Source organism: Dermochelys coriacea, chromosome 9 (genome assembly GCF_009764565.3).
Source record: "Dermochelys coriacea isolate rDerCor1 chromosome 9, rDerCor1.pri.v4, whole genome shotgun sequence".
In the NCBI taxonomy this organism is placed as follows: Eukaryota; Metazoa; Chordata; order Testudines; family Dermochelyidae; genus Dermochelys; species Dermochelys coriacea.
Window position 1 is genome coordinate 2,637,540 of NC_050076.1, and position 27,765 is coordinate 2,665,304.

Consider the following 27,765-nt stretch of genomic DNA (forward strand, 5'->3'; position numbering starts at 1 on the left):
TCGGGCACCTTAGAGACTAACAAATTTATGAGAGCATAAGCTTTTGTGAGCTACAGCTCACTTCATCGGATGCAAATGCATCCGATGAAGTGAGCTGTAGCTCACGAAAGCTTATGCTGCAATACATGTGTTAGTCTCTAAGGTGCCCCGAGTCCTCCTGTTCTTTTTGCGACTACGGACTAACAGGGCTGCTGCTCTGAAACCTATAAAATGCCTGCAGCTGTAACTTTCACTCCAGGCATCTGAACAAGTGAGGGGGCTTGAAAGCTTCTGCCCAAATCAATCTGTTAGTCTTTAAGGTGCCAGCGGACTCCTTGCTGTTTTGCGGATGCAGCCTAACAGGGCTACCCCGGTATTTCATGTGCGTGAGGCTTTCCAAACACGAGTTAAATGGAATAAAGCGGGTTATGAAACCTGTTTCTGTTTTTACTGCGGGCGGCACAGAGCCCCCCCCGCCCCAATTCCTGGGGAAGAGCCCGGGCGGTGCCCTGGGGCGGGGCAGGGGGGGCGCCCGCCCCGCTTTTCAGGCCGCACGGAGCCAGCCCGCTCCCGGCGGAGGAGGCGGCTTCGAGCAGCACCGACCCGCGCCTCCCGCCGCCGGATTCGGAGCCGGATTCGGAGCAGGCGCCGCCGCCGTCCACACGGGCTCGGCTGCAATTCGGGCTCGCGGGGCGCCGGCAGCCGCTTGTTGCTCCGCGCGCGGGTGACGCTCACGTGGTTTCCAGCTCGCGGGGGGAGCGAGGCTCGGGCTGCCGAGCCCGGCCCAGGCTCGCCGCCGCCCCGGCGCCTGCTGTGCACGAAGATGGCGGCGCCGCTCGCCGGCAAGCCCGGAGCCCTGGGCGCTCCCTGCAAGCCCGCCGGCCCCGAGCTCGACTTCCGCTCCGGAGCCCGCACGGAGGAGCTGAACACGCTCATCCAGGAATTCTCCAGGCACGAGCAGCGGGAGTACGACGACCAGCGAGCCCTGGAGATCCACACGGCCAAAGACTTCATCTTCTCCATGCTCGGTGAGCGGGGGCCGGGGGGCTCCGGGCCGGCCTGGGCGGCGGGGATGGGGGGGTTGATTCGTTGCAGGTTGACGCCCCCCCCCTTTTCTTTCCAATTCAAGCTCGCTTTCCTGTGCCCCGTGCGAGTGCATGGCACACCTTCCTCCCTGGCCATCGCTGTGCAAGCCCCGAGCTGGTGTGGGCTGCCTGAGATGCACACTCGTGCCTTGGGCGGCCGAGGCCACCCTGCCGCTCCCCGTTATTTATTTATTGCTCTCTCCTCACGTCTGGAGACTAGTGATAGGTTTGCAGACCTCGGGTATAGTTGTAGCCAGATGGCTAGCTGCTAGCACTCTCCCATGAGCTGCGTTTCTAGCCTTGGTCGCAAAACTTGCTACGGTATAAATTATCCTGTGGGAGGGACTGTGGCTGGGCTGGAGAATTCTAGTTTGCATGTAACTTTGATTCATCGCAGGTGGGGGATCCTTAAATGATACTAAAACAAACAAATGGCAAACCAGGCCACTGCTTAAGTCACCCATGCTCTTGGATGACCAAAGGGTTAGCACAGATCCAATGCAGAGTGACTAACGTTTTAACTGCACCTGCAGTCACTGATGAATCTTTACCCTGCATTGGTTAAAAATTATTCATCTAAACAGAAACCTTAAAAACAGGAAAGGATCCTTTGTAATGGACCTTGAAATCAAGCTTTCGGGTTTACATCAGCGTCACGAGCGTTTTTTCATTAAACTAACAGATGAGTGAAACCTATATTTGGCAAGCTTAGAGTTTTATCTGATATTCAAGAGTCTGGGGTCAAGCCATCAAAATAGAATGTAGGGTCAATAAATAGCTCTGTGCTTCAAGGTGTGTGTCTTTCTTTCTCTCCAATACATAATATATGTAACTAAATAGGTAAAGTACGTATGCATGTGTGTGGCTGCACAGAATCAATTTATTAAAAATTAATCTATATTGCATTTGTATATGAAAACATGATGCTATCATATTCCAGAAATCGCTAACTGATCCCCTTCCTCTTTACAGGTTTCAGAGTAGCAGCCGTGTTAGTCTGTATTCGCAAAAAGAAAAGGAGGACTTGTGGCACCTTAGAGACTAACAAATTTATTAGAGCATAAGCTTTCGTGAGCTACAGCATCCGATGAAGTGAGCTGTAGCTCACGAAAGCTTATGCTCTAATAAATTTGTTAGTCTCTAAGGTGCTACAAGTACTCCTTTTCTTCCTTCCTCTTTAGTCATAAATGTACAATACTTACATTAAACAAGTGATAACCAGAGTTCAGCAGGTAATCTAGGATGACTAGCTAATGGGTAATTGCTTGCTTTGGGATTCAGATAGTCAATATTATCATAGGGCCTAATCACATCAGCCACAGTATTAGAGGCTCGTTCACCTGCACATCTACCAATGTGATAGATGCCATCATGTGCCAGCAATGCCCCTCTGCCATGTACATTGGCCAAACTGGACAGTCTCTACGTAAAAGAATAAATGGACACAAATCAGACGTCAAGAATTATAACATTCAAAAACCAGTCGGAGAACACTTCAATCTCTCTGGTCACTCGATTACAGACCTAAAAGTGGCAATTCTTCAACAAAAAAACTTCAAAAACAGACTCCAACGAGAGACTGCTGAATTGGAATTAATTTGCTAACTGGACACAATTAATTTAGGCTTGAATAAAGACTGGGAATGGATGTGTCATTATGCATCCATTAAAGGGAGCTGTAGCTCACAAAAGCTTATGCTCAAATAAATTTGTGAGTCTCTAAGGTGCCACAAGTACTCCTTTTCTCTTTGCGGATACAGGCTAACACGGCTGCTACTCTGAAACCTGTCACCTTACCTGATCACTCTCCTTACAGTGTGTATGGCAACCCCCATTGTTTCATATTGTCTGAGTATATAAATTTCCCCACTGTATTTTCCACTGCATGCCTCCGATGAAGTGAGCTGTAGCCCACCAAAGCTTATGCTCTAATCAATGTGCAAGTCTCTAAGGTGCCACAAATCCTCCTATTTTTTTTTTCTTTTTCATGTAAGGCTGGAGAGAATGTAACTCACTAACTTTGGCTTGAGAACAAGGGCAAAGCACTGAAATGCTGCCTGGCACGGGTTATAACTGCGGTTTGTGGGTGGGTTTTCTTTTTCCTGCTTCCTTTTTTTTTTTTTTTTTTTTTTTTTTTTAAACCCTCCCTACATGGAATTCTGGCCCCAGTGAAGTCAATGGGAGTCTTGCCATTCTCCCCAGTGAGGCCAGGGTTCCACCCACCATCGTGATCTGACAAACCTCTCAGCTGGGATTTTGGGGGGAAAACATCAACAAGTAGAAATGAGCGACTGCCTCACAATAACGTGTCTGCAAAGCTCTTTGCTTTGTAAATAGCGACACAGCACCTATCAGAACTGCCAGACCGTGCAGAAGAGAACACTGTAGCCTTTCTTCACCTTTACGTGTCCCCTCCCCTGGCAGACATTGGGTGCGAGTACAGAAACTTGGGTGGCACCACACCTTCTAGTTCTTCCTAGCCATCCTGACGGCCAGCTGCTCAGGATAGATCAGAAACTCTTGGATATTTGGTGCTTACACAAATTAACAAAGCTTCCTTGCCCATATAATGCCCAAGGGGGACTGCTTCAGCTGTAATTGTGGAGTCTGAAATCTATCAGAATATACATCAATCACTTTCTGTCAGAATGCTGCATGTACTAATCTGCAGGCTGAAGCATGCTGTTACATACTGACATGGGGTTTTCACAGAAGCTAGGTTCTCTCATACCTCACGTCGGGCAGGTTTTGCTTGCGTCCCATCTTCAAAATTAAACCACTTCCAGTGCAAGGAATTTTGCCAGAGAAAGGGGCCTGGGCCTGGAGACCATGGAAGAATACCCTCTCGCATCGCTATTTAAAAGGTTGAATTTCTTGCTTCCCTGTCCCATACGCTTTTTCTCCCTAGCTATTGGACAGCTGAGCTCTGGAAGAGTTAATGAACTGCTGTTCTGCTACCTCAGACCTGGTACCGTGGTCCCAACAGCCCGTGTCCCCAAACGCTAGGGAAGATGTTCGTAGCTGCAACCTTCTGACTCTGACCTAGATGGAGCAGGTGTTTGGATTGTGGTAGCACAACTAGATGCTTTTCCAAAGAGCTTGCAGTCCTGTTAATGATGTAGCACTGAAAGTGTGCGCGCAGGGGAGCCCCTACTGGGTAAGTGACCCTGTTTATGCTGAGCGTCACTTGAGGATTGTTTGAAGTTTAGCTGCATGGTTGTATTTTCTGTCTGTTAAGTGATGGAGATGGATGGGGTTTGCATAATTAGGGCCCTAAATGGGGAAAATTGGGGAGGAAGAATGCTCTTGTACTATTGGGACTTTAGAGATCAGGGTCTAACTTTTAGCTCTGCCACTAACTTCTGTGAGACCTTGGAGAAGACGCTTATACTTGCTCTCGGGTCTCTGTGGATAGGTTAAGGAAAGCAATGGTTCCCGACCTCACGGTGCTGTTGTGATGATGAATTCTTAGTGCCTGACAAGTGTCATGGATACTGTTGTGATGGCGACCATATTAGTATCTATCCATTGGTGTCCATCCAAGGTGGGACTGTTCCCTCCAGAACAGCTGGAGTTGTGGCTATCGCTGCCTCCTACATTCGCCAGAGCAGTTCAGTTCTTCTTTTGTTCTAAACCCCCTGCGTAGATTCTTCCTTGATCCACAGCTAATTCCTCTCTGGGGTTCAAGGCCTGAATAAAAATGTGCCATGATGCCCAGATGTGCAGAGAAATGTTAAAAACATACGCTGAGCTCTTGGGAATAGGAGCCCTGAGTACTAAACCGACCTCTGAAATTCCTAGCGCTGCTGCTGCTGCCTCAGACTAGCCTGTGGTTTCTTTCTTAAGGGTCCCGACTCTTGGATTCTTTTCTAAGGGTGCTGACAGTCTTAAGTAAATCTGTAACTGTCCCTTTGTTCCAGGTGGGCTTAGGCTTGCTCCTAGCCATATAGAGAAGGGGTTGTGGGGTTATTCATGTTGATCCTTTAGTAAGGCCATTTTCACAACCTTGACTGTTTTGCTTGTTGCTAAATAGGTCTAGTCTCCACAGAAGGGAAGGGACAAAACCTCAGCTCCACACAGCTTTGCGTGCGTGCGTGGGTGCGTGCGCGCGCAAGTCCAAACCTTGCAGCTTGAGTCCATTGACAATCTCATGGGCATTTGAAAGGATGGTGGTTGTTCTGTCCTCTGACACTGGGCAGGTGGTGGGGCGGGTAAGATTTTCCAAAGCAGCTCATATGAGTTTGCAGGTTGAGTCCCAGTGACTTTCTGCAAGACCTTTGGCCTTGTCTACATTTAGAAGGGCTTGCTGGGATAGATGTACTGGGGGAGCTATACCAGAAAACCTCCCCAGGGGAGAGACAGCTTATCCAAGTGAAAGGACACTCCTGCTGGTGTGACCGCAGCTACACCAAGGCTTTTGTTGGCGTAGCTATATTGGTTAGAATGGTGTTCTTGCTACACCCTGTGGTCCCATCCCCCCACTTGCTTCTAACAGGCACAGCTAGGCCAGTAAAATTGTCTCACGTAAATCCTGCCTTAGGCTCAAAGACACTTCTCTTAGGCACTCTCGGAAATGTTACCCACCGTCTATTGAAGGCGAGAGAGAGACTTTGATTCTGGTCCTGTACTGAGGAGCAGAAATAGCTACCAGAGTGGAATGATCTCTCTGGAGTCAAGATTTTGTTCCTCCCTCTTTTGCAAGAGAGGCCAATCACGATAGGAGCCTACCGTATTCCTGAGGTCTGTATTACTAAACACGCCTTGCTGATGTGCCTCTGTGCTATTGCATACATACTGCACAGCTGTTAAAAATAACCTTATTCTGCATCACAGTATCCTTCGTCTCTGGCTTTTTCTGGGTCCCTCTCCCTGCAGGCCATGTGTGTCTGGATTTATATTTAACCTGTCCCTTGGGTGCAGAAAATGGTAGCTATCTCAATACAAAATCCTGATGGAAACAAGGCATAGGTAGCTCATACCTCGATGTAGCTAGTTGAAGTCAACCCTCTCCTTATGCCCGCCCCTGCTCCCCCCCGGGAATACTGTGATGTGGCTTGTCAAGATTTAAAAGACGTGGCTTGTCTCTTTTATCTCAGTATTAAAAACCCTGCACCTTTTGTGCAGTGAAGTCAGCCTTGAAAGCTTTATCCTACCTGCCTCTGAGACAGGTGAGCGAATGAGCTGGAGAAGTCACTCAGCTACTATTTTGAAAGGTTAGGTGGTGATGCAGGCAGTTTAGTTTAATAGCTAAGAACGTGTCTTCCGGGCACAGAAATTCTCAAGGCGGGATTGTCAAGAACTTGCCCAAGAGCCGCTCTTAAAGGCCGGGGAAATATTTGTAAAGGATTTTGGGAATTCTTGCCAAGCCCAATTATGCTTTAAAGGCAATTGATGATTATGTTCCTACAGAAGGATGGTAACTAGGATACGTGAATTGTTTTTTTTTCTCTCTTCCACATGACTTTGCATGAACACCTAGCACGAAAGCGGCATAAACAAGACAGATGCGATTACCAGACTTGGAATATTTCTAGCCTGGAAACAAGTTGTTCAGCTTTCTCTTAGCTAGCTGGTTAGTTTTATTTAGTAGATCCAAATCAAAGGGGAAGCAGAAATAAAGAGCAATGACACAAGTGGTAGAGTTGCTTAGGAAGGTTGGTGGGTGGGGGGGATTAAACTTTGCAATTCCACCTGAAGATTTTTTTCTCTAGTATGCAAAAATGTCTCTCTAAGAAAGCTATTGGTGGCAGCTCTGAAGCTTAATGGAAATTTCTGGGGGCTCTACTCTGCAGTTTGGCCGTCATTTCTCTTGCTAATCACTGCAGAGGAGACGTTTGATTTAATTCTAGCTTTGAAGGTTTTCTTTTCACACATTCAGACCCATGCAGTGTCTCTGCCGGTGCATACAAGATGTGTCCATGTCCAGGATTTCCTTCGGGGTCCACGGCTATAATCGCATCCCACTTCAAAAGTATTTTACAATCGGGAAAACGGGGCTCTAGCCAAATTGCATCTTGTTTGTCACAGAATCGTAGGACTGGAAGGGACTTCGAGAGGTCATCTAGACCAGTCCCCTGCACTCATGGCAGGACTAAGTCATCATAGTTATCAAATGACCACAACCAGAATTGTCTGTCCCTCCTCAGGCTCTCAAGCCCCCAAACACGGGGGAGGCCTGGGTAATATGGAAGGCAGATTTGAACAACACTTACTTTTGACTTTGCAGACTCCAAACCTCTGCTGGTTTTCCCTATCGCTGAACCCCGTATCAAGTCCATGGACAAGTGGTATCTAAGTTGTGTCTAAAACTTGCCGATTCTGTCTGCATAATGTCTCTGAGGTCTTGTCTACACTACAGAGAAAAGTAGATCTAAACTACGCAATTTGAGTTACAGGCATAGCATAACTCAAGTCGACGTAGCTTAGATCTGTTTACCGCGGGGCACACACCACGTGATACTGACGGGAGAGCGATCTGCAGTCAATTTAGCGGGTCTTCACGAGACCCGCTAAATTGACCGCTGATGCATCGATCGCTGCATGTCAATCCCCCAGTAAGTGTAGACAAGCCCTAAGATACAGCCTTTACTGTCCACCCACACAGCTAAAACTCCTTGTCCAGGCTCTCGTCTCCTGTCTCAATTACCACGACATCCTTTTCTCTGGCCTTGACAAATGCAGTCTTGCCCCGCTCGTCCATTCAGAATGCAGCTGCAAAGATCGCTTACGTAGCTTATGGCTTTGAGCATGTCACCCTCTCTGCATCCCTCCACTGGCTCCCTCTTTTTCGCATCAAACAGAGATTACTTCTATTCACTTTCACGGCTCTTCACGGGCTGTCCTCACCCCACCCATCATCACTCGTTCAGTATTGAGATGTCTACTCTTGCCTCTGATCGGCCCATGATCTCAGCCTCTGTCACTCACTTGTTAAATTTTCAAGCAAGCACCATCATGTTTTCTCCCATGTTGACCTGCAAGCTGGTGAGGAGCTCCCTGTAGACATCCACGAAGCTACCTTGTTATCTTCCTTCAGATTCCTCCTGGAAACTCTCCTTTTCCGTGATGCCTACAAAAAACATGACAGTGGTTAGGCCGTTGGTGTGCTGAGGCCACTGCCTCACATGCTGACCAGTGCTGTCCCGCATGCTCCTCTATCCATCCGTTGTCTCCTTTTACTTAGGTTATAAGCTTTGGGAGAGGGGACCATTTTTTTTTTCTTCTGTTTGGACAGTGCCTAGCATAGTGAGGGTCCTGGGCCATGACGAGGGCTCCTTTGTAGTACAATAATACAAATAAATAGTGACAGCATGTCCACTTGGAACTTCATGGCGGCAGCAGCAGGGGTAGAATCCAGCTCCCATTGTTTTTCAAGCACAATACCTACCCCTTGACTAAGGAAAATTACTGATGGCAATATAGGGCCTATGTCCCAGAGTTGAGTGATTCCGATTGTGTCCATGAGACGGCAGCGATGGATGCTAGCCTGTTCATTGGAGTAAATAGCTGACATTAAAACAAATCATGGAACTACCAAAATGAGATTAATGGTTTCGGGAGGAAAGAACCATATCTTCTACAATTCTTCAGCCCTTCTTTTCAAGCAGGAGATCCTTCCTGAGCTAAACTCTCCTTGATCTGAATTGGGAAGGGGCGGGGGGAGGGGAATCATGTTGCACACTTTGGAAAACACCCATCTTAATTCTGCCCTACTCTTCACCACGAATTGCCTACCATTCATCTAGTAAGGAGATACATCTCTCTCTCTCTCTCTCTCTCTCTTTCTGGGCAATGTTTTTTTTTAAATAGCCTCTGATTATAAATGAAAATGTAATAATCTTCTGTTCGGTAAAGAAGTTGTGTGCTAGCTTAGTTGAATTATTGGGGCACTATGCGGTTTGTAGGTGTACGGGGCTGTGTGGCTGGCGTGGATTGGGAGGGATGGAGCCAGGCGGCTGCTCGTTCTGAGGTAGAGCTGGGGAGCTGTGATGGGCGTTGTCGCACAGGGGCTATCTTGCAGCGTGAATGCGTGCATACCAGCGCTTACTTAATGAGGGAGGATGCATTGTCCCAGCTGGCTGGTGGATTTGGTGGATGGGAAATGACTCTTGGGCAGATGTATCAAACCACCAGCCCCAGGACTCAGCTTGGGCACTGAAATGTGATATGGGCCACATGTAAGTTCAAGTTCCTCTCTGTACGCGGAGACTATTAGAATATGTATCTACACTCCCTTCACTGGTCAAACCAGTTCAAATGCTTTGGGGGTCTTTTCTGAACTGGATAGTTCCTGTAGATGCAGAGGCTGCAGGTTTTAATAATAAAAATCTATGGTAACCTTAACGTACCAGTAACAAAGATGTGGGGGTTGTCTGCTGGGTGCAACTTGTAACCTGGTTTCTTCCAAGCCTTCAGAATAATTCTTCCAGCAGCTGCTGCTATTCTGACTCGCGGATGATGGCGTGGATTGCACTCTCATTAACAGAGAAACTCCACAGCTTCCTCTTTCATCTACGCTGCTCTGATGTGTTGCTTTTGACTGCAAATGGCAAAGTGTTCTGCAGTGAGTGGGCAAACGTATCCTTGCCCTCCTTTCAGACTTCTGATCTGCGGGTCTGTATGTGCAGCGATCTCGAGCTTGCCTGGCCTGATCCCTATGCTGCGTGTACTCCTTTTGGATACATCCTCTTTTATTTTCAAAGACCTGTTTCAGTGGATCTCCTCTCTGTCTTCTGCAGTAGCTTAAATTAGAAGGAACAAACCTTCCTTGAACTGATTTGTTAAACAAACGCGTCAAAGGTACCCTTGATGCTAAGTAAAGTACAGTGGTCTTATTAATGTGCTGTCTTTCATCTGTCAGACGGTATGATTTAGCCTAATTTAGAGCATTAATTAGAGTACAGTTCATGCGCTTTGTGCTGATTGGGCTGGTGCGGAAAGTACAATGCTCTGAATGAGGAGTGATTACTTAATGTTAAGGTGCAGAAACCCCGAGGCTGGGATCTGGACTAGCTTTTCTTCCCTCCTGCTCCTTTCCAGGCCTCTTTGGAGAGGAGGCTGCTAATAGTGCTGTGCTGCCTGGCATCCGGGCATAGAACAACGGAGACTGACGACATCGACTTGAATCACTGCCTCAGAGACTATAGTTAAGGCACTGGATTGGGAATCCTCAAACCTGGGTTCCGTTCCCAGCCCTACCCTAGTTGGGCAAGTGCCTGAGTCTATTGACTTTCAGTGGGATTGGGGCATTTTTGGAAACTTTACCTGTCTGTGCCTCAGTTGCCCATCTGTAAAATGGGGATAACAATTCTTCCTCTACTTGTGCAGCCTGTTCGGCTTGGTAGCGTCGGGCTGGCTTGGTGTGTCTGTATGGCCTATTGCAAGGGGCTGTTATCTTGGTTGGGGTCTCTACAGGCTGTTGTAATGTCAAAAGTGAGATGTAACTGCAGGAATATGACAGTTGTGGCCCAGAACTGCTAGCAACCATGTTCCAGGCAATGTTAAAAGGGAATAACATTTTGAAGACTAAGATCATGACCTTTAAGATGAATACTTCAGTTTGCTGTACTATTAGTCTAAAATAAGTAACTCTGCGTCGTATTGCTGCAGGTCTTGAGCAGCAGGACGCTGTAGGGCAGTTCTTTCTGCTAAGGTTGTGGTGAGCCATATCCGGCTTAGGGCATGCATTTCTACTGACCAGCAAGCTCCAGAAAGTATTCAAAGAAACATTAGAGGAAGGTACTGATGTGCCCTCCTTGTGTGCTGATCAGGTGGCTTGGCCTCAGAGAAAGATTACAAAGTGGCCTACTTTTTAAGGTCTAGCAAATAATCTTAGGTCTTATGCAGTAGGTTCCCAAAGCTCCTTACAAACTACAGTTAAAAGTACAGTCCTGGCTTCAGCCGGAGCTGGTGTGGAATGTGTGGGTCCAAGCTCACAGAGCAGCAAGGTGCTGCAGTCTGGGACAGAAAGTGTTAACTATCATATATTGTTGAAACCACAGATACTGATGTGGGTAACCACAAGGACCCAGGAAAGAGTGTAATCACACTGTGTGACAAACACGCAGCCTGCGGTTGTGATTTGAGATATGAAAAGCAGAAGTGGTTGAATGTAGGGTTTTTTCCTTTTCCAAGTGTATCATGCTAAGTAGAATACTCCCACCTCTTGACACAATGGGCACTCATTAATGAAAGTTAGCTTGTCCAGAATTGCTGAGCACGTACAGAATATTGTTGCTGGATGCAACTACTGAGAAGTACAAATATCTGTTCCTGCCACAGAGCAGGAGAGCTTGGACTGAGATACTAGCCCATGTGCTTTCATTCTAAAATGTCTCTTGTCTGAGGCCATCACTAGCAATCTTACAGTAGCACAGCTGTCCAGATGCAGCTGTGCCACTGTAAGATCGCTCGTGTAGCTGCTTCATGCTGGCGGGAGAGCTCTCCTGCCAACGTGTGCTGTCTGCGCCAATGCTTCTGTCGGTGTAACTTATACATTCCTCTGGGGGGTGGTTTTTTCACACCCCCGAGCGATATAAGTTATACGGACAAAAGTGGTAGTGTAGACATGGCCTTAGCTTTTCCATGCATATGGTGGGACCTTTTGAGGTTGTGCTAAGAACCGGCCTTGAGGGAAGGAGGTTAGTCAGTGTGCCCCTGTACAGAAAGTTTGTGATTGTAAGGAAGGAATGATTAGTAAGGAAACACAATCATAGTCTCAAAGGTTCAGACAAACGCAATTAACTTCTCTGCTTCTCTTCCGCCCCTTTAAATCGCTGCTTTTTGGGGCAGCTAGTCCCGGAATCCACAAGAGGAGAGGCAATTCTTGATTTAGTCCTATGTGGCGCACAGGATCTGGTCCAAGAGGGTAATAGAGCTGGACAGCGTGGTAATAGTGACCATAATATAATTATTTAACATCTCTGTGATGGGGAAAACACCACAGCAGCCAACACTGTAACATTTAATTTCAGAAAGGGGGACTACACAAAAATGAGGAAGTTAGTTTAACAAAAATTAAAAGGTACAGGGCCAAAAGTGAAATCCCTGCAAGCTGCGTGGAAACTTTTTAAAGACACCATAATAGAGGCTCAACTTAAATGTATACCCCACATTAAAAAACACCATAAGAGAACCAAAAAAGTGCTACCGTAGTTAAACAACAAAGTAGAAGCAGCAGTGAGAGACAAAAAGGCATCCTTTAAAAAGTGCAAGTTTAAATCCTAGTGAGGAAAATAGAAAGGAGCATAAACTCTGGCAAATGAAGTGTAAAAATATAATTAAGAAGGCCAAAAAAGAATTTGAGGAACGGTTAGCCAAAGACTCAAAAAATTAATAGCAATTTTTTTTTTAACTACATCAGAAGCAGGAAACAAGCTAAGCAACCAGTGGAGCCACTGGACAATTGAGATGCTAAATGATCACTCAAGGACGATAAGGTCATTGCGGAGAAACTAAATGAATTCTTTGCATCGGTCTTCATGGCTGAGGGTATGAGGGAGATTCCCAAACTTGAGTCATTCTTTTTAGGTGATTAATCTGAGGAACTGTCCCAGAGGCATCATTAGAGAAGGTTTTGGAACAAATTGACAAAATAAACAGTAATAAGTCACCAGGACCAGATGGTCTTCACCCAAGAATTCTGAAGGAACTCAAATGTGAAAATGCAGAATTACTAACTGTAGTCTGTAACCGATCATTTAAATCAGCTTCTGTACCAAATGACTGGAGGACAGTTAATGTGACACCAATTTTTAAAAGTGCTCCAGAGGTGATCCTGGCAATTACAGGCCAGTAAGCCTGACTTTAGTACTGGGCAAACTGGTTGAAACTATAGTAAAGAAAAGAATTGTCATACACCTAGATGAACATAATTAGTTGGGGAAGAGTCAACATGGTTTTTGTAAAGGGAAATCATGCCTTACCAATCTACTAGAGTTCTTTTACGGGCTCCACAAGCATGTGGACAAGGGAGATCCAGTGGAGATAGTGTACTTAGATTTTCAGAAAGTCATTGAGAAGGTCCCTCACCAAAGCTCTTAAGCAAAATAAGCTGTCATGGGATAAGAGGATAGGTCCTCTCATGGACTGGTAACTGGTTAGAAGATAGGAAACAAATGGTAGGAATAAATGGTTAGTTTTCAGAATGGAGAGGTAAATAGTGGTGTCCCCCAGGGGTCTGTACTAGGACCAGTCCTATTCAACATATTCATAAATGATCTGGAAAAAGGGGTAAACAGTGAGGTGGCAAAATTTTCAGATGATTCACTTGATGAATATCTGTTCTGTTCATTCCCTCTGGGGCACCTGGCACTGGCCACTGTTGGAAGACAGGATGTTGGGCTGGATGGACCTTTGGTCTGATCCAGTTTGGCCATTCTTAGGTTTGTATGTAAAACCTACATTTACAGCTGCATTTGGCTCTAATACATGAGGCAGATGTTTGGAGATGCTTCAGATTTATTTATTTATTTTTTTTTTTAGTTCCTTTAGTAAATCTGTAACTTAGAACAGCCGGAGAGCTGCATTTGCTGTCATTTCATGATGTAATCATTTAATCCTTGTGACACGTTACTGCTGAGTGTCAAAGTTGATAACTCTCTAATCTCCATCCTTGCCTTAGTGTGGCCGAACTACTGGGAATTGTTCAGGAACCTGCAAACTCTCGTGTGTGGTGAGATTGATGTCCATAAACTTGTTTTGCTGCTGCTGAATGAGTTTCTCTACAACACAGTCCAGTGCATTGAAGAATCTGGAGTTTACAGCAAAGAAGAAAGAAGCAATTGAGTGCAAATTAAGTAGGACTTTGTATTCAGGAAATGCCTTAATCTCCTTTTAAATGCACTTCTTTTGCCAACATTCAGAGTTATACCATTTCTGTGGCTCAAAGGTGTCTGAATTCACCTCTCTTCCTTTCTTACAATTCTTACAACCACCTCTGCTAGACCTGCACGTTGGGATAATTGTTGTGCTGTTTCCAGTTTTTCAATTGCTGAAATATTAGAATTCAGACTCGCTATACTGCCTGTACCGATCGTCAGTGAGTGGTGACTCACTACTATTCACAACTCAAGTAGTGTTTAGTAACTTCATATTGTTTGCCATGCACAAAGACGTGTTTGTATGTATATGGGGAGACAGGTAAGGACTGGCATTCCAACAGCTCTTCAGTCCTCTTTCCCAACTGAGCAGTAGTCTACTTCCCAAATCTTCCTTTAGTTCGCTGCACACAGTGCAGTTTTTAAAGATTGGTTTCAGAGTAGCAGCCGTGCTAGTCTGTATTCGCAAAAAGAAAAGGAGTACTTGTGGCACCTTAGAGACTAACAAATTTATTAGAGCATAAGCTTTCGTGACCTGTAGCTCACGAAAGCTTATGCTCTAATAAATTTGTTAGTCTCTAAGGTGCCACAAGTACTCCTTTTTCTTTTTAAAGATTGTAGGTATCCCTCAGCTCACTGGGCCAAACCTGAAGTTGATGGGGGAGGCGCTGCCTGCAGACATTTTCTAGCCACATGCTAAATGACTTCTAGACTAGAGACAATAACAAGAAAGAACACAAGTCTGAGTGCAGATTGTATAAGCTGCAGCAGCTCAGAAAACTAAACAACTGCTTTCTCTGCATGCAGAGGTCTCAGAAACTTAACAGGGCAGTACACAGAAAACAAAGGTATGAGGATTTCATAGCATTCATCTGTCAGAGGGAAGAATTTCGCTTGATTATATTTTTTTAGAGAAACCTGATCAGAATAGCTCATGAAAGTGTTCAAGTTCTTGATGTTGCATTTCTAATGCAAGTCAGATTCCCTAATGGCCCTTGTGGATATGTAAAGAATGTAAGGTTTCATAAAACCACACGTTCCCACTAAATTTATTGTTTTGGGAATGCGTACTCTCTTAGGGTGTCTGCCCCCTGGACATTGCAGCATTGACAACCTGAAGGCAGCACTGCCGACCCCAAACAGTTACGAATCAGAAGTCAGCCCCCAAAATCATGGGATTTTTTTTTAAAGGGGGTATCTTATTTGCCTTCTGGCTTTTGAGCTTTTAGGGTACAGTTGGGTCACATCTTCAAACTTTAGAATTAGCAAACGTGTATTAGAATTGGCTTGTTAAGAGCAGTTTTCAGCTTTAATAATCTAAGACACTTTATTATGCAGGCAAATAAACTTGCTTCTCTATGATGTATCTATTTTAAGATGACAGTGTTGAGATGGCACTTCTGTATATTGAATTTTGCACACTGAATTCACTTGATCTTTCCTATTTGATTAAACACACACATCTTGTATCACTTAAAACCAACAAAAGAAATCACTTCTTCAGTTGGGGCCTGATCCTACTCCCACTTGACATGGAGTGGCAACCCCGGATGAGCTCCTCTGGAAAGGGATGTATTTCTCTAATTTGGTGTCTGAGTGGGTGGAAGTGGAGCGGTGTTTGTCCTCGAACAGGCTCAGCCCACCCTGGAACTTCAGCCCCCTTTTCCGCGGCTGCGTTTGGAGAGAAGAAAATACAGCTTTTTAAGAGACCCCCTGTTGTTCTTAATTTTCCTCTCTAAATAGCACTGCTTCTACCCTTGTACACCAAGACAATAATAAATAACAATCCTCAGCATTTATAAAGCACTTTGCCAATTTCAAAGCATTCTAGGTACATTAACCAATTTGTCTAAGATGCAAATGCTCCCTCGCTGAAGATACTCTCCCTTCTCCCTAAGGGAATCCGCTATTAGAGCTGGGTCCAGATTCCGCCCCGTCCCCACCTTTCTTTAACTGCAGCTAAGAGGCATCAAAATTCCATTAAATTATGATTGCCACATACGCAGTCCCGTACAGCGGTCCATCAGCATATCTTCATTTTACTGCTGGGTAAAGCAAGATGCAGCAATTGAATGACTTATCCAACGTTGTGCGTGGAGTCAAGGGCACCATTAAAAGTAGAACTCGGGCATCCAACTCCCAGCCCCACAGCTCTAAGCACTGTTACACACTCAGTAAATCTGTAAGTGTCTGGTGGGGAGCTGCCAGGGAGAGGCATTGATGAGGGCCTCTGTTTGTTCATGCCCAATACCATCTGCCTTTGAAGCCCCGTGGAGCTGGAGGGGATGAGTGTTGGGCACTGGTGTGGGTCACTCGTGAACAAGGCAGCAGTGACTGAGGTCATTACGATCTTGTGCTGTTAACAGCTCTTGTAATTCATCAGCCCACCCGGCGGCCATAGGGTCACCAGCATTTGCAAGACCATCACCCACTGGGCGTGGCAGTACTGAGTGGAGATCTTGAGCCTTTAGCAGTTTGGGAGTGGTACCGTAATAAACCAACCCCATTTTAAAAAAAAAAAAAAGTCTGTCCCAGTAGGAGAACAAGGGACAGACTTTGTCCCTACTTTTGTAGCAGACAAGCCAGGTCCCCAGCAGGACAGAGGTGGTTCTGCCACAGGTGAGGTGGGGTATAACTTTAGGATGCCATGGAGGAGAAAAACCAAAGGTTTTTAACACTATCAGGCACAGGTCGGGGGGCTCACTGCACTCCAGCACATGAGGGGGCGGGGTAGGGTGCTTGGGAAGGAGAGACATGGACCAGTGGGTCCATAGCTAATGTAAGCTGGTCATTTCCTCACCCAGGGCTGGGGGTGGGGGTGGGGTGCGGTGCGTGTTAGAGCCGCAGTAATGTCTGCAGTGCTAAGCTGCAGCTCATGGTTTGGGATTACTTCCCTTCCCAGCTTGGTGCAGAGAATAGACGTGTCCCTGAATGCACAGAAATCTTGCATTTACATGCATGTCAGGATGGATGCTTCAGGCTCTAGCCACTTGCCTAGTTTGTCCTATGTTCTACCACCAACTTTTTAATAGCTTTAAATAACATTAACTAAAGTGAGATGTTAAATGCTGACGTTCATATGAATTGTGTACCTGCAGACCTGCACTGAAATTTCCAGGTACGCTATTGGACCCGAGCTAGCGTGCCTTCTCATGGGCCAGTGCACTGTGCAGAGGATACAATTAAAAACCCACAATTGCTGCATCAGCATGTTTCTAACACACAGGGAGAGAGACCAAGGAGAAAGTGGACAGACTATCGGTAGCATTTCCCCATCTGCCAGAGGCACAGTGTGTCCCCCTCATGGGCCAGGGGTGTAGAGACAGCCAGCTGACTGCTATGAATAGGGAAATGAGGTGGGGGAGGGAATATCTTTTTTTTTTTTTTTAATTGGACCAGCTTCTGTTGGTGGGAGAGACAAGGTTTCAAGCCTCACAGAGCTCTTCTTCAGGCTTCGGAAAGGAACTCCCAGTGTCACTGCAAATTGCAAGGTGGAATGGATTGTAGGTAGCACGTATTATAAGGGACTATAAAAGGCAGGGAGGCCCGTTAACACGTCTGCAGTCATAAGACAAAAAGAGAAGGTTAGTGGGTTACAGATTGTTGTAATGTGCCATAAATCCAGTGTCTGTTCAGTCTGTGATTTTTGGTGCCTGGAAGAGTAATGAATTTAAACTCCCAGGCTTGTCTTTTGGGGTGTTGTGCAGGTTTCCTTTGAGGATGAGGACTGATAGGTCAGGTATAGAGTGATGGCTTTGGGAAAAGTGTTCACCCATGGGTGATAGGGGTTTTTGTCTTTCTATCATTTTCCTGTACGAGTTCATCCGAGAGCGCAGTGATTGTCTGATTGTACTACATACTGTGTGTTGGGGCATTTAGTGCACCAGATGAGGAACACGACCCATTGTTGTGATAGACACGTGTAGGATGCCTGGATCTTGAAAGATGTGTTTTGGGGGGTGTTGATCATTGTAGCAGGGGAGAGCTGTCTGCAGGGTTTGAGCACAAAAGGCCTTGAACAGAGAGCACCATCACGAGCTGCCTGCTCCCATCAGCCAGTGGCAGACCTTCCATCAATGTGAACAGGTCCAATCTGAGCAGCTAGAAGCCGTCCCAGAGTTAAGCAAGACCAAATGAGATTAGAGTGCTATGGAGGGAGGGAACAGGGGGAGGATGCCAGTTTGTCTCCACCTTTTCTGCTCCATTTTCCCCACAGATTCCTTTTACCTCCTTCGACAGAACAGTGAGACCAATCCCCAGTTTAAATTACCCCTGTGATTTTTGGCGTTAAAATGTTAACTGCAGCCTCTTCACTAATCCGCAGTCACTGACGTCTGAAAGCTTCTAAAACGAGGGGGTGGAGAAAGACTCTGCGTTGTGCTAGGGACGGCGGAGAGGCCTCTAAACCAGCCCTTTGATGCTGGGCTCCTGCTGTTCCAATGCAACTTTCACAGGCAAATAAATCTTCCATTAAATAACCCTGTAAACAATTACAATGGGACTGGAGCACCAAGATCGCTGCCCCATTGAAGCTTTTTACATTTTTCAGTCAGAACGGAGAGACTAGAGGTAGCCCAGGCCACATTCCTCAAATACCGCCCCAGAGGAGCTGTGCTTAGAACAGACCACGCCTGGGGCTTTGCTCAGAGCCCACGTTCCCTGGGCTGGCGGTGAGTGGGGTGTGGGTTTTTTTAACGCCCTGTTTGTGAGTTAGGACCCCACAAGATGATGGGTTAGTGTGCACATGCAGGCAAGCTACTCATTGTCTCATAGCCTAAGGCACAAAGCCATGAACTCCTGCTGAGCCTGATGCCTCAGGGCTCGGCTCACTCTCTGGCGCCCATAGGCTTAGTTCGCGGGCTCTAGAAGTGGGAGCCATCCTTGGTAGATTCATTTGTAGGCCTGAGTTTGAGCCTCCAGAGGAAACAGCCACTGTGGAGGGAGATTCCCTGGCCACTTTGGCTGAGAGGCCAGCTGGTGTTTCCCGGGTGGCCCATTTCATGGATATGGAACAAGCCAGGGTTCACAAACACATTGTCCATCACACTTGGTCTGGGTGTCTTTGATGGGAACATTTTGCACAGGGCAAGAGATTAACCACTTTTCCCAAGACAACTGCTATATCAAAAAGAGCTGAAGGGCTCTGCTCCACACTGAGCTAGGTCAGCATAACTTACGGCGCTATTTTAAACTGGTTGAAAAAGGCTGCGTGGAAGTTTTTTATTTCAGTGTAAACCAGGTTTACTTCTGTTTAACTGGAGTCAGCTAGGAACAGGTGTAAGCTAAACCAAAATAAACTGCTCTGAAACCAAAATAAGATTTCCACACAGGGGCCTGCACTGTTTTAACTGAACTGCTGCAAATGCATGTATGTAGACAAGAATGAAATTGCATTATTCATGGAACCGTTTTCTGGCCAGTCCAGACCTGCACATAGCTTCCCTTATCCCATACAGATAACTCTGCTTTGGCAGGAAGGGATTCGGGAAAAGAGAGGACTCAAGCGCTGAGCACCTTCACACTCACTCTCTCCCCTCCTTCCCTGCCCCCCAGGACCCTCAGCTCAGTCTTAAAACATTTCTCCTTAGCACCCTCATGAACAGCCTACCAAGCAGTGTCTCCCCAGAGATGGAGTCAATACCAACTGGGGCAGAAAACACCAAGACCACGCCTGTGCATTGTGCCGCTGAAATGTGGTCCATGCAGAATTGCCTAGACCACTGCAACACACTCATAATAGATCAGATTTGGGTTTTTCCTTCTTTAAGTAATTTTCTAACGTGACTGTGGCCAAGAAAAGTTTGAAAAATGTGACCTGAGTGCATCCTAAAGGCTTGAAGAAAAGAGGAGACGTAGAAGAAATTTTTTTTTAATCTCATAATTTTTTGAATTTTTGCAGTTGACCATACTGCTTATCTGACCTTTCAACTTTTTGGGAAGAAATGGGACACGAACCAAGTGGTCAGATAAAACTGTTTGTTTGAGTTTTTGGCCCATCTCTGAAGAGGAAATAAACTAACTCCTGATACATTTCAAATCATTCTGCTCTTTGTAGTTTAGACATGAGCACAAGTGATGCAGAGGACTCCAATCTTAAGTCAAGAAAAAAAAATTCCAAAGTTCCCAATATACCCAAAATATTTCCCAAATATAAAGTCTTTAAAAAAAAAAAAAAAAAAAAAAAGTCTAAGAACTATTTTTAAAAAGGCGTGGAATTGAAAGCTGAAACTTGTACAAAATAATTGTGATTAAGAAAGTCTGCAGCAAATTAAATCCCAGCATTGCAGTTCAAATCACTCAATTCTTTCTTTTTCTTTTTAAGTCCCGCTGGTCCGGTGTTTAATGGGAACATTTTTCACTGTCTTCGTCTCCATGCTATATTTGGAAGCTAAAAAGCTAATTTAAAATCCTCTTGCTCCTACAGTCGACCATCTCCATTAAATGTCACATGGCAGAAGCAAACGTTCTGTTTGGCCAAGACAAACACATAACTCGCAATACATCACATGCAGAGGCAGCTCAGACAATTGTATTGTGTGATTGCCCCTAGCAATCTACACAGGAACCACAAATATACATCTATTTAGAGGGTTAATGTCACTGTCAAAACATGTTTTTTTCTGCCATGTACAGCTGGACAGAGTTCAGGAAAAGCCATAACAAACAGAGTTTTGATCTGTGAAACTTGTTGCCAGGGGATATTGTGAAGGCCAAAAGTATAATTAGGTTGAAAAAAGAATTAGCTAAGTTCATGGAGGATAGGTCCATCAACAGGGGGCTGGAACAATGTTTATAGAGGGGGTGCTGAGAACCATTGAACCAAACTATATACCTTGTATATAATGAAAATCACTTCAAGCCAGAGGGTGCGGCAGCACCCCTAGTTCCAGCACCTATGTCCATCAATGACTATTACCCAAGATAATCAGGGATGCAACCCCATGTTCTGGGTGTCCTAAATCTCTGACTGCCAGAAGCTGGGAGTGGATGACATGGGATGAATCACTTAATAATTGCCCTGTTCCCTCTGGGGCATCTCTCTCTGACACTGTTGGATGAGAGGATACTGGTTAGATGGACCATTGGTCTGACCCAGTATGGCTGTTCCTATGTTCTTATCAAGGTTGGTGGATTGAGGCAATTCAGCTTCATGACCTGTGTTGGGGGAAAATTAGTTATCAGATGGAGATTCAACCAACTCCCCCACATGTTAGCCAACATCTCCTCTGCTTGAGGAATGTCTGAAATCTGGATCCAAATGCTGCATCTTGGGCAAATGTCTACGTATTATTATTAGTATTTAGAGATCCAACTGAGATTGTAAACTCTTTAGAACAGGGCCCATCTTTTACTGTGTTTTGAATCCCATTGTGCTGGGAGCTGTACAATCTAATGAGGCAGGGGAGACAAAAGTGTGTAGGGGACACAGGTGTAGAGAGGGGAAGAGACTTACCCGAGGTCGCCTAGCGGGTCAGTAGTAGAGGCAGGCATAGAATCCAGGGTTCTGAGTCGTCTTGCCGTGCAATAACCACTGCAGCGCCATGCCTCCCAACGCTAAATGCTCTGCGTAGCATTCTTCAGCTTCCCAGAGATGATTGTACAGAGTTTTTCAGTGAGAAGTCAATATTGCTGTCCCATTTCCTGTGTGGGGAGACTTGGGGAGAGATTCATTGATCTGCCCAGCGCTCTCAAAAGTGGGGCACCTGTCGCTTGTTTCTGTGTAGCTGTTAGATGAATGGAGATGGAGAGATAATAGAACTTTCCATGAGTGTGAGAGCACAGTGGTTAGGGTTACCATATTTGAACATTCAAAAAAGAGGATACTCCACCAGGGAGGGGGGGGGGGTAATTTGCTAGCACCCCCGGCCTCATCCCAACTCCACCCATTCCCATGTTGCAACTAATTCCATACGTTCCATAGTAATTCCATACATTCCATACTAATTCCCTACATTATGCAACAAATTCCATAATGAGCACAGTAAGCTGTAGAGTAGAGCAGGTGAGAACATGTTCATGACGGTCTTGTTGTATGTATTTAAATGGAATACGTGGGCCAAAAGTGTTAACGTGATAACATATCACATAACAGTGATAAACAAGGTTCAGGGTTTTGCATACAGAGACTTCAGCCTGCCTGGCACCATGGCAAACCCCTATTAAAAATCTTTTAAACCTTTTATTAAAGATCCAGAAAAGAAGGGAAAACAGTTAAAGCATTTGAAATGTGTAGTATTAAGGCTTTCATTTTAACGGCATCCCTTATCCCCTTTCCTTTTAGCTGGAGAGTTTTTAGAAGGAAAACCCCCCTTGTTTGACAGGCACTTAAATGGTGTCAAAGATTGTAATAATGGTGCTTTGGGGGAGAAAAGAAGTTAGCTGGGATGGGCCAGAGCTGCAGCTGTTGTTAATCTGATGCCATTTCATCTCAGGCAGCGTTTGGCATTCAGCTGGAGCTGGCAGAGGTGGAGATGTCGTCTGGGTACCTCTCTTTTGCCTGTCTGGTCAGGGCACCCCTGGAGATCGGGATGATGAAGGCCCAGGGACTTGGGAGATAGTGAAACATTCTCCAGTAGCCACTTTGAGGAGAAAAAGTCTTTCTTTAAGAATACCAAAAGAGGGTGAGGGGTGCAATTGCCAGTCCCCTCGTTACTTTGTCGATCAATTTGTCCAAGTTTCCAATACACAAGTTTTGGTTCACGGATTTTGGGTCCCACACTTCTCTTGTTTTTCAGGCCTGATGTTAACACAGCCCTTGAGTTCTATCAGGAGGCATTTTTGTTTGGATTAATTCAGTCTGTCTCGTTTTCATACCTTTTTCCCATCAACATTTATTTGTACAGCATTTGTGACATCTTTTGAATTTTCACTCACTCTTCCCAGTTGAGCTCACAATTTAGGTAAATTTGTAGACCCAATTATTGTAACAGTCCTTCCCTCCTAATGTTAATATCCCAGGGTAACCTGCTTCATCTGCTAAATTCTTAGGTAACAGGAAGAGTTTCCCATTAAAATGGCGTACCAGATGGGTACCTAGATTTCTTAAAGCACCCAGGAGTTGTGTGCATGAGAGCAAGGGGTTTAAACCAAGAAGGTGCATAGCAAAGACTGTGCAGAACACTTACTGTAGAGCCTCAACTGGGCTTGGCTTTCCCATCAGGAAGTCCTGTGGAATTTAAGAGGGGAAAAAAAAAAAACACCTACAGAAACTTGAAGATGGGCTATATAACATGAATAGAATTCTCTTTTTGAATCTCTAGGCTCTAGTATATATGGCACCCTACGTAACTTCTGGAGAGTCCGCTTGCTTTCATGTTTATAGGACAACTTCATACAAAAGTCATTATCTGGCTTCAGTGCATACAAAATTTACCTCCTCTGTCAGGATCAGGCCACATACAAGGAGGGGGTAAATGTAGCAAGAGCTAATGCCTAGAATGAGCCTTTGGAAAAGCTGCACCATGCTCCCCATCTTTGTTTAGGAAGGAGTGGGGAGCTTTGTGCGTGTGTGAAGCTAGGCATCACGAGATGAAAACGCTCTGTGTATCTATCTGTAAGGTAACATCCTGCTCCACTGAGAGAATCTTCACACCCATGTGTTACTCCATCGACTCCAATGGGATTGGCCTTGGAATTAATCTGGTGAAGGGAGGAGCTTTAAGGAGAAAAATTGATGGGGATCTTGATCCTACATTAGTTGAGCTTCCTGTCTCTGACTGATGTGATCAATCTAAACATGCATTTTAGAAACCATTGAGTTCTGCTAATTGGCTTTATCCTTGTAAATTAAAATTCTAGAGAATCTACAAAGAAACTGCTTATTTGTCAGTAGATCTTCTGGACACACATTGGTCACTAATATCTGATGCTATTAAGGGTGTAGCTAGAATCCAAGAACTTGCAGCAAATCTTGCAGGAAGTGGACCCCACATCTCACCAGGAAGAGCAGCAGGCTGGGAGCCTGGAGCTTCTGAGTTCTAAAGCTGGCTAGGACAGCGACTCGCTTTGTGACAATCTCTCTGCCTCAGTTCCCTGTCCATAGCCTGAGCAGGTGATAGCACTTGGATTAAATTACATCTTCAGAGCCATTTGTTCCCTAAAGTGCAGCAGGATCCTGTGAGCACCTTGTAACTCTAGGGCCCAGCTGAGCCTGGAACCATAGGGTGTTTGGCACTCTGCAAACTCTTCATGAGAGATGGTGCTTTATGCCAGCAGAGGGTCGGAGAAATGAAATGCTCTTATCCCCTCTGTACAGGCAGGGGACGAAGGCACGGGGAGAGCACAAGACTTAGTCTCTATTGGTGTAAATGGGTGATGCTACACTTTAATGCTGTGATGCTCAGCTCAAGTACAGATCCTGACTGGCTGTTGCTGACAGCCACACGGGGCTTGTGGGACACCTGGGCACTGGACCTGATGGCCCGAGTCCCGGTGTGGAACATCTAACCCAAAGGACACCTTCATAGCAGCCTTTGCACTGACCCCAGCATAACCTCCAGCTGCTAATAGTGTAGGTCGGGAGCTTGAGATCACCTTTTAATTCTGAACAGTTTCCCCCCGCACTCCACCCCTCAGATGGTTTTTTCTTCAGGGTTCTTTTTGCCCTGTGTTTGATTTGGACCCTTTTGAACATGGAAGAGGCCCTTGAACTTCATTGGGGAGGGCAAGCTGTGATGCTAGCAGGAGAAGCCACTTCCACTAAAGAAACATATTTGTAAAACGATTATCATCAGGTCAGGAGAAATAGAGGCTGTCGTACTTTATTGCTTATTTTCACAACCACCATCAAACAGCGGTAATAGGCAGTTCTAATAACCATATTCTATAGCTTAGTCTCTTGGTAGAGAAGGGGGACAGATGACTTTGGATACCATCTTAAATGCGTGCCTCTGTCTGTCTTCTTGTCCCATCAATTAACCAGCAGCTGACATTAATATTTGAAGGTCAGCAGTTTTATAACCTAATATTACCATATATTTTTTTCCCTTGGCCTATTATCTCCTTCCAACCCGCCATCTGGCGTGAGCACACAAGGGAGAAAGATTAGAGGGGACTAAAGAGGCTTTGTTCGTTTCCCCTCACTGGTGCTTGGAAGGAGGAATCAGCACTGTTTTATGATGTTGAATTTTATGTGGTGGGGAGGGACTGTAGCATTTTACCTGGGGAGGGGGAGTGGGGAATACAGCTAGCGGACCTATCCACAGTTATTAGTGATCTTCCAGAGAGTCTGTCAAGCCCAGTGATTAGGCAGGAATCTGCCTGTAACCACTGAGCACAATATACAAGCCTTATTCTGGTGGCCTACTTTACCATAACTGTGTCTCCCTTCTGTCAGTTGCTGAAGCACTTCTAACAATCAGCACAGTGGGCTAATGATAGCCAGAGCAGACTGCAATCCTCCTATGACATGCATCTATGGTCTTTTTAATCCATTTATACTGGACAAAATCACCCCGACTGGTTCAGTGTAAATGCATTACATTGCATAGGGACACCAATGTGCTCCGCCTGATGCTGATCACAGCTAGCCCAAGCTTCTAGGGCCAGACTCTGGGAGACACTGAGCATCTCGGACAGGCTCTTTGCTTCCCAATTTGCATTTGGGTTTGGATCCAGACTCAAGTTTGGGCCTTGGCCATAGAGCCAACAGCAGGTGGGGATCCTCTACATCCAAACTGGGAGGGGTTATGTAAAAACAAATGGCTGTTTCCTTATTCCAAGAATAGAGAGGTGTCAGCAGTGCTTGTCTCCCAGACATCTAGCACGAGATAAAGAAAAAAGAATAAAAAAAGAAAAAAGATGCTGGGTGGCGAATCCTGTGTTTGATTGCTCTGTTAAATCAAAATATCTCTGGCCATAAATAGCTGACTTACATTTAGATACTTAGAATAGATGATTGCCACATGCATGAAGCCACTGATTTAAAGTCTATTCTGGTATCTGCTAGAGGTAGGGGTACAAAGAGAGAACACAAGATCTGAACATCCAAGCCAGGTTTTGAAGACGTGCGGATTGGGGATCTAACTCCAGGATTTGGGGGGAGTTTGGGTGGGTGTGGCAAATAACACACATTCAGACTGTCTCCATTTATCCTTCACTTCAGTATAGCAAAGAGCCATGTTGCCCGCTGTCATGATTCTATTGTGAGTGGCAGGATATTCGTTTTACATAAATTCCCCAGCTCCTAGAGACAAATGCCTACATGAGAATTTCCACTTCCATTTAAAAATAATAAAGTGAGTTTGCAGGGGAAGAAAGCTTGAAAAGGTGACTCAAGTGGAAAAGATTAAAAAACCAAAAGGCAAAGAGAAAGGACTCAACACCACTTTCTTGGGGGTCACACTCCAGATTTTTCAACCTCTGGGGCTAGCAGTGCTGAGAGTTTTTCTCATGTGATCCTCGCTATTGTGCCATATGCTTAGCAGATCACAAAATGAAAAGTGTGTTACAGGGAGGGGGAAACAAGTCAATTCTACAGCTGAAGAGAGGTACTTTTAATGTACTTAGACCGTCTCAGATATGGTGTCTTGTACATGCCCGCACCCTTCAGCAGAAAGGATCCTTGTGCATTAAGTACAGTAAGGGAAAAGGCTAAACTCTTGTTCCAAACAGTCTGCGATTTTTCCATCTGATGTGAACGCTCGGCACCTTTTGCTCGCAGGTATAAATACCTGACCTAATGAGTTTTCATGCTTAATTACAGCCATTAAGATGAGGCGGCTTGAAAATGAAACTGGTGAATGCATACATAGCCTGCCTTTGGATTTGACTACTCTGACTTGATTGCTTTTTTTAGGTCACAATCTAAAACTCTGCAAGCTGTGTAATACGAACCAGGATAAGAGTAGCCACATAAAGGGCAATATGCCAGTGTGTGTGTGTATTTTGTCTGCATAACTGTGTGTGGTGGTTCTTATGGAATAAATTATGTTAAGGAAACGTACACAGTCAGATAGGTAAGCAGTTGAGTCAGGAAATGTCAGAATTCAGGTTTCCATGTACATTCTACATTTTTGTATCCCCCTTTCTGTGTATGCTTTGATACAGCTCCATATGCTGTAATGTTTAATTATCTCCCATTAGTTCCTATATACAACAATAAGAAAAGGAGTACTTGTGGCACCTTAGAGACTAACAAATTTATTAGAGCATAAGCTTTCGTGAGCTACAGCTCACTTCATCGGATGCATATACAGTGTTTTCTGAATGTTAGATAAATGTGTAGCATCTTTGCAGCATACCATGATTTCTGAAGATTGTTTGTATTGAAGATACATGCTAAATAAGGCAAGAATTCCTAACCTTCCTACAGGGTTGTAGGAAAAAATTGTGCTTTACCAATGGTATATGGTCACTTAATAGGACTGCCCCATAAATACAAAGGACCTGAGTTAAGATACAAGTGTATGTTGAGCACTTGCATTTTGTGGATTTGATGTGCTTAATCATGTAGCCATTGCTTTCTAGGAAAGTGTGTGTCTTTCTCTTTAAATGGAGAAGAGAGGTTTTGTGTGTGTGTGTGTGTGTGTGTGTGTGTGTGTGTGTGTTAGATTCCAATTTTCAGTTTTAAACCAACACACACAAACTAGCAAGATGCATCAAAATTTTAGAAGAACTGTTTTTTAAATGGTTTTAAAAAGTAACCTTCGATGGAATTCATTCTCAGGTCTCGCTGTCCACTGTCATCTACATCCGATAGCCCATCCTGTTGATGCTCCATGGTTCAGTCCTATTTTACATTACTAGTGCTGTATGAGGGAGGGAGTGTACTTACACACAGTGGAGAATGCAGGATCAGAGAACAAGACTGCTGAAGTATTTGTGTATGTGAGCATGTGAGTGTTTTAAACAAATCCTGAGAGTTATGCAGGTGTAATTCCTGT

At 45.2% G+C, this 27,765-nt stretch overlaps 1 protein-coding gene across 1 annotated transcript in view; it reads left to right on the top strand.

Annotated features, from left to right (window-relative positions):
* The first annotated feature begins 313 nt into the window (after positions 1 to 313).
* Positions 314 to 27,765, top strand: part of MB21D2 (Mab-21 domain containing 2) — an 84,315-nt gene continuing 56,863 nt past the window's right edge. The window contains exon 1 of the mRNA XM_038417129.2: positions 314 to 1,007. Coding sequence (XP_038273057.1) covers positions 329 to 1,007 — 679 coding nt within the window. The 5' untranslated portion in view covers positions 314 to 328. The remainder of the gene's footprint in view (positions 1,008 to 27,765) is intronic.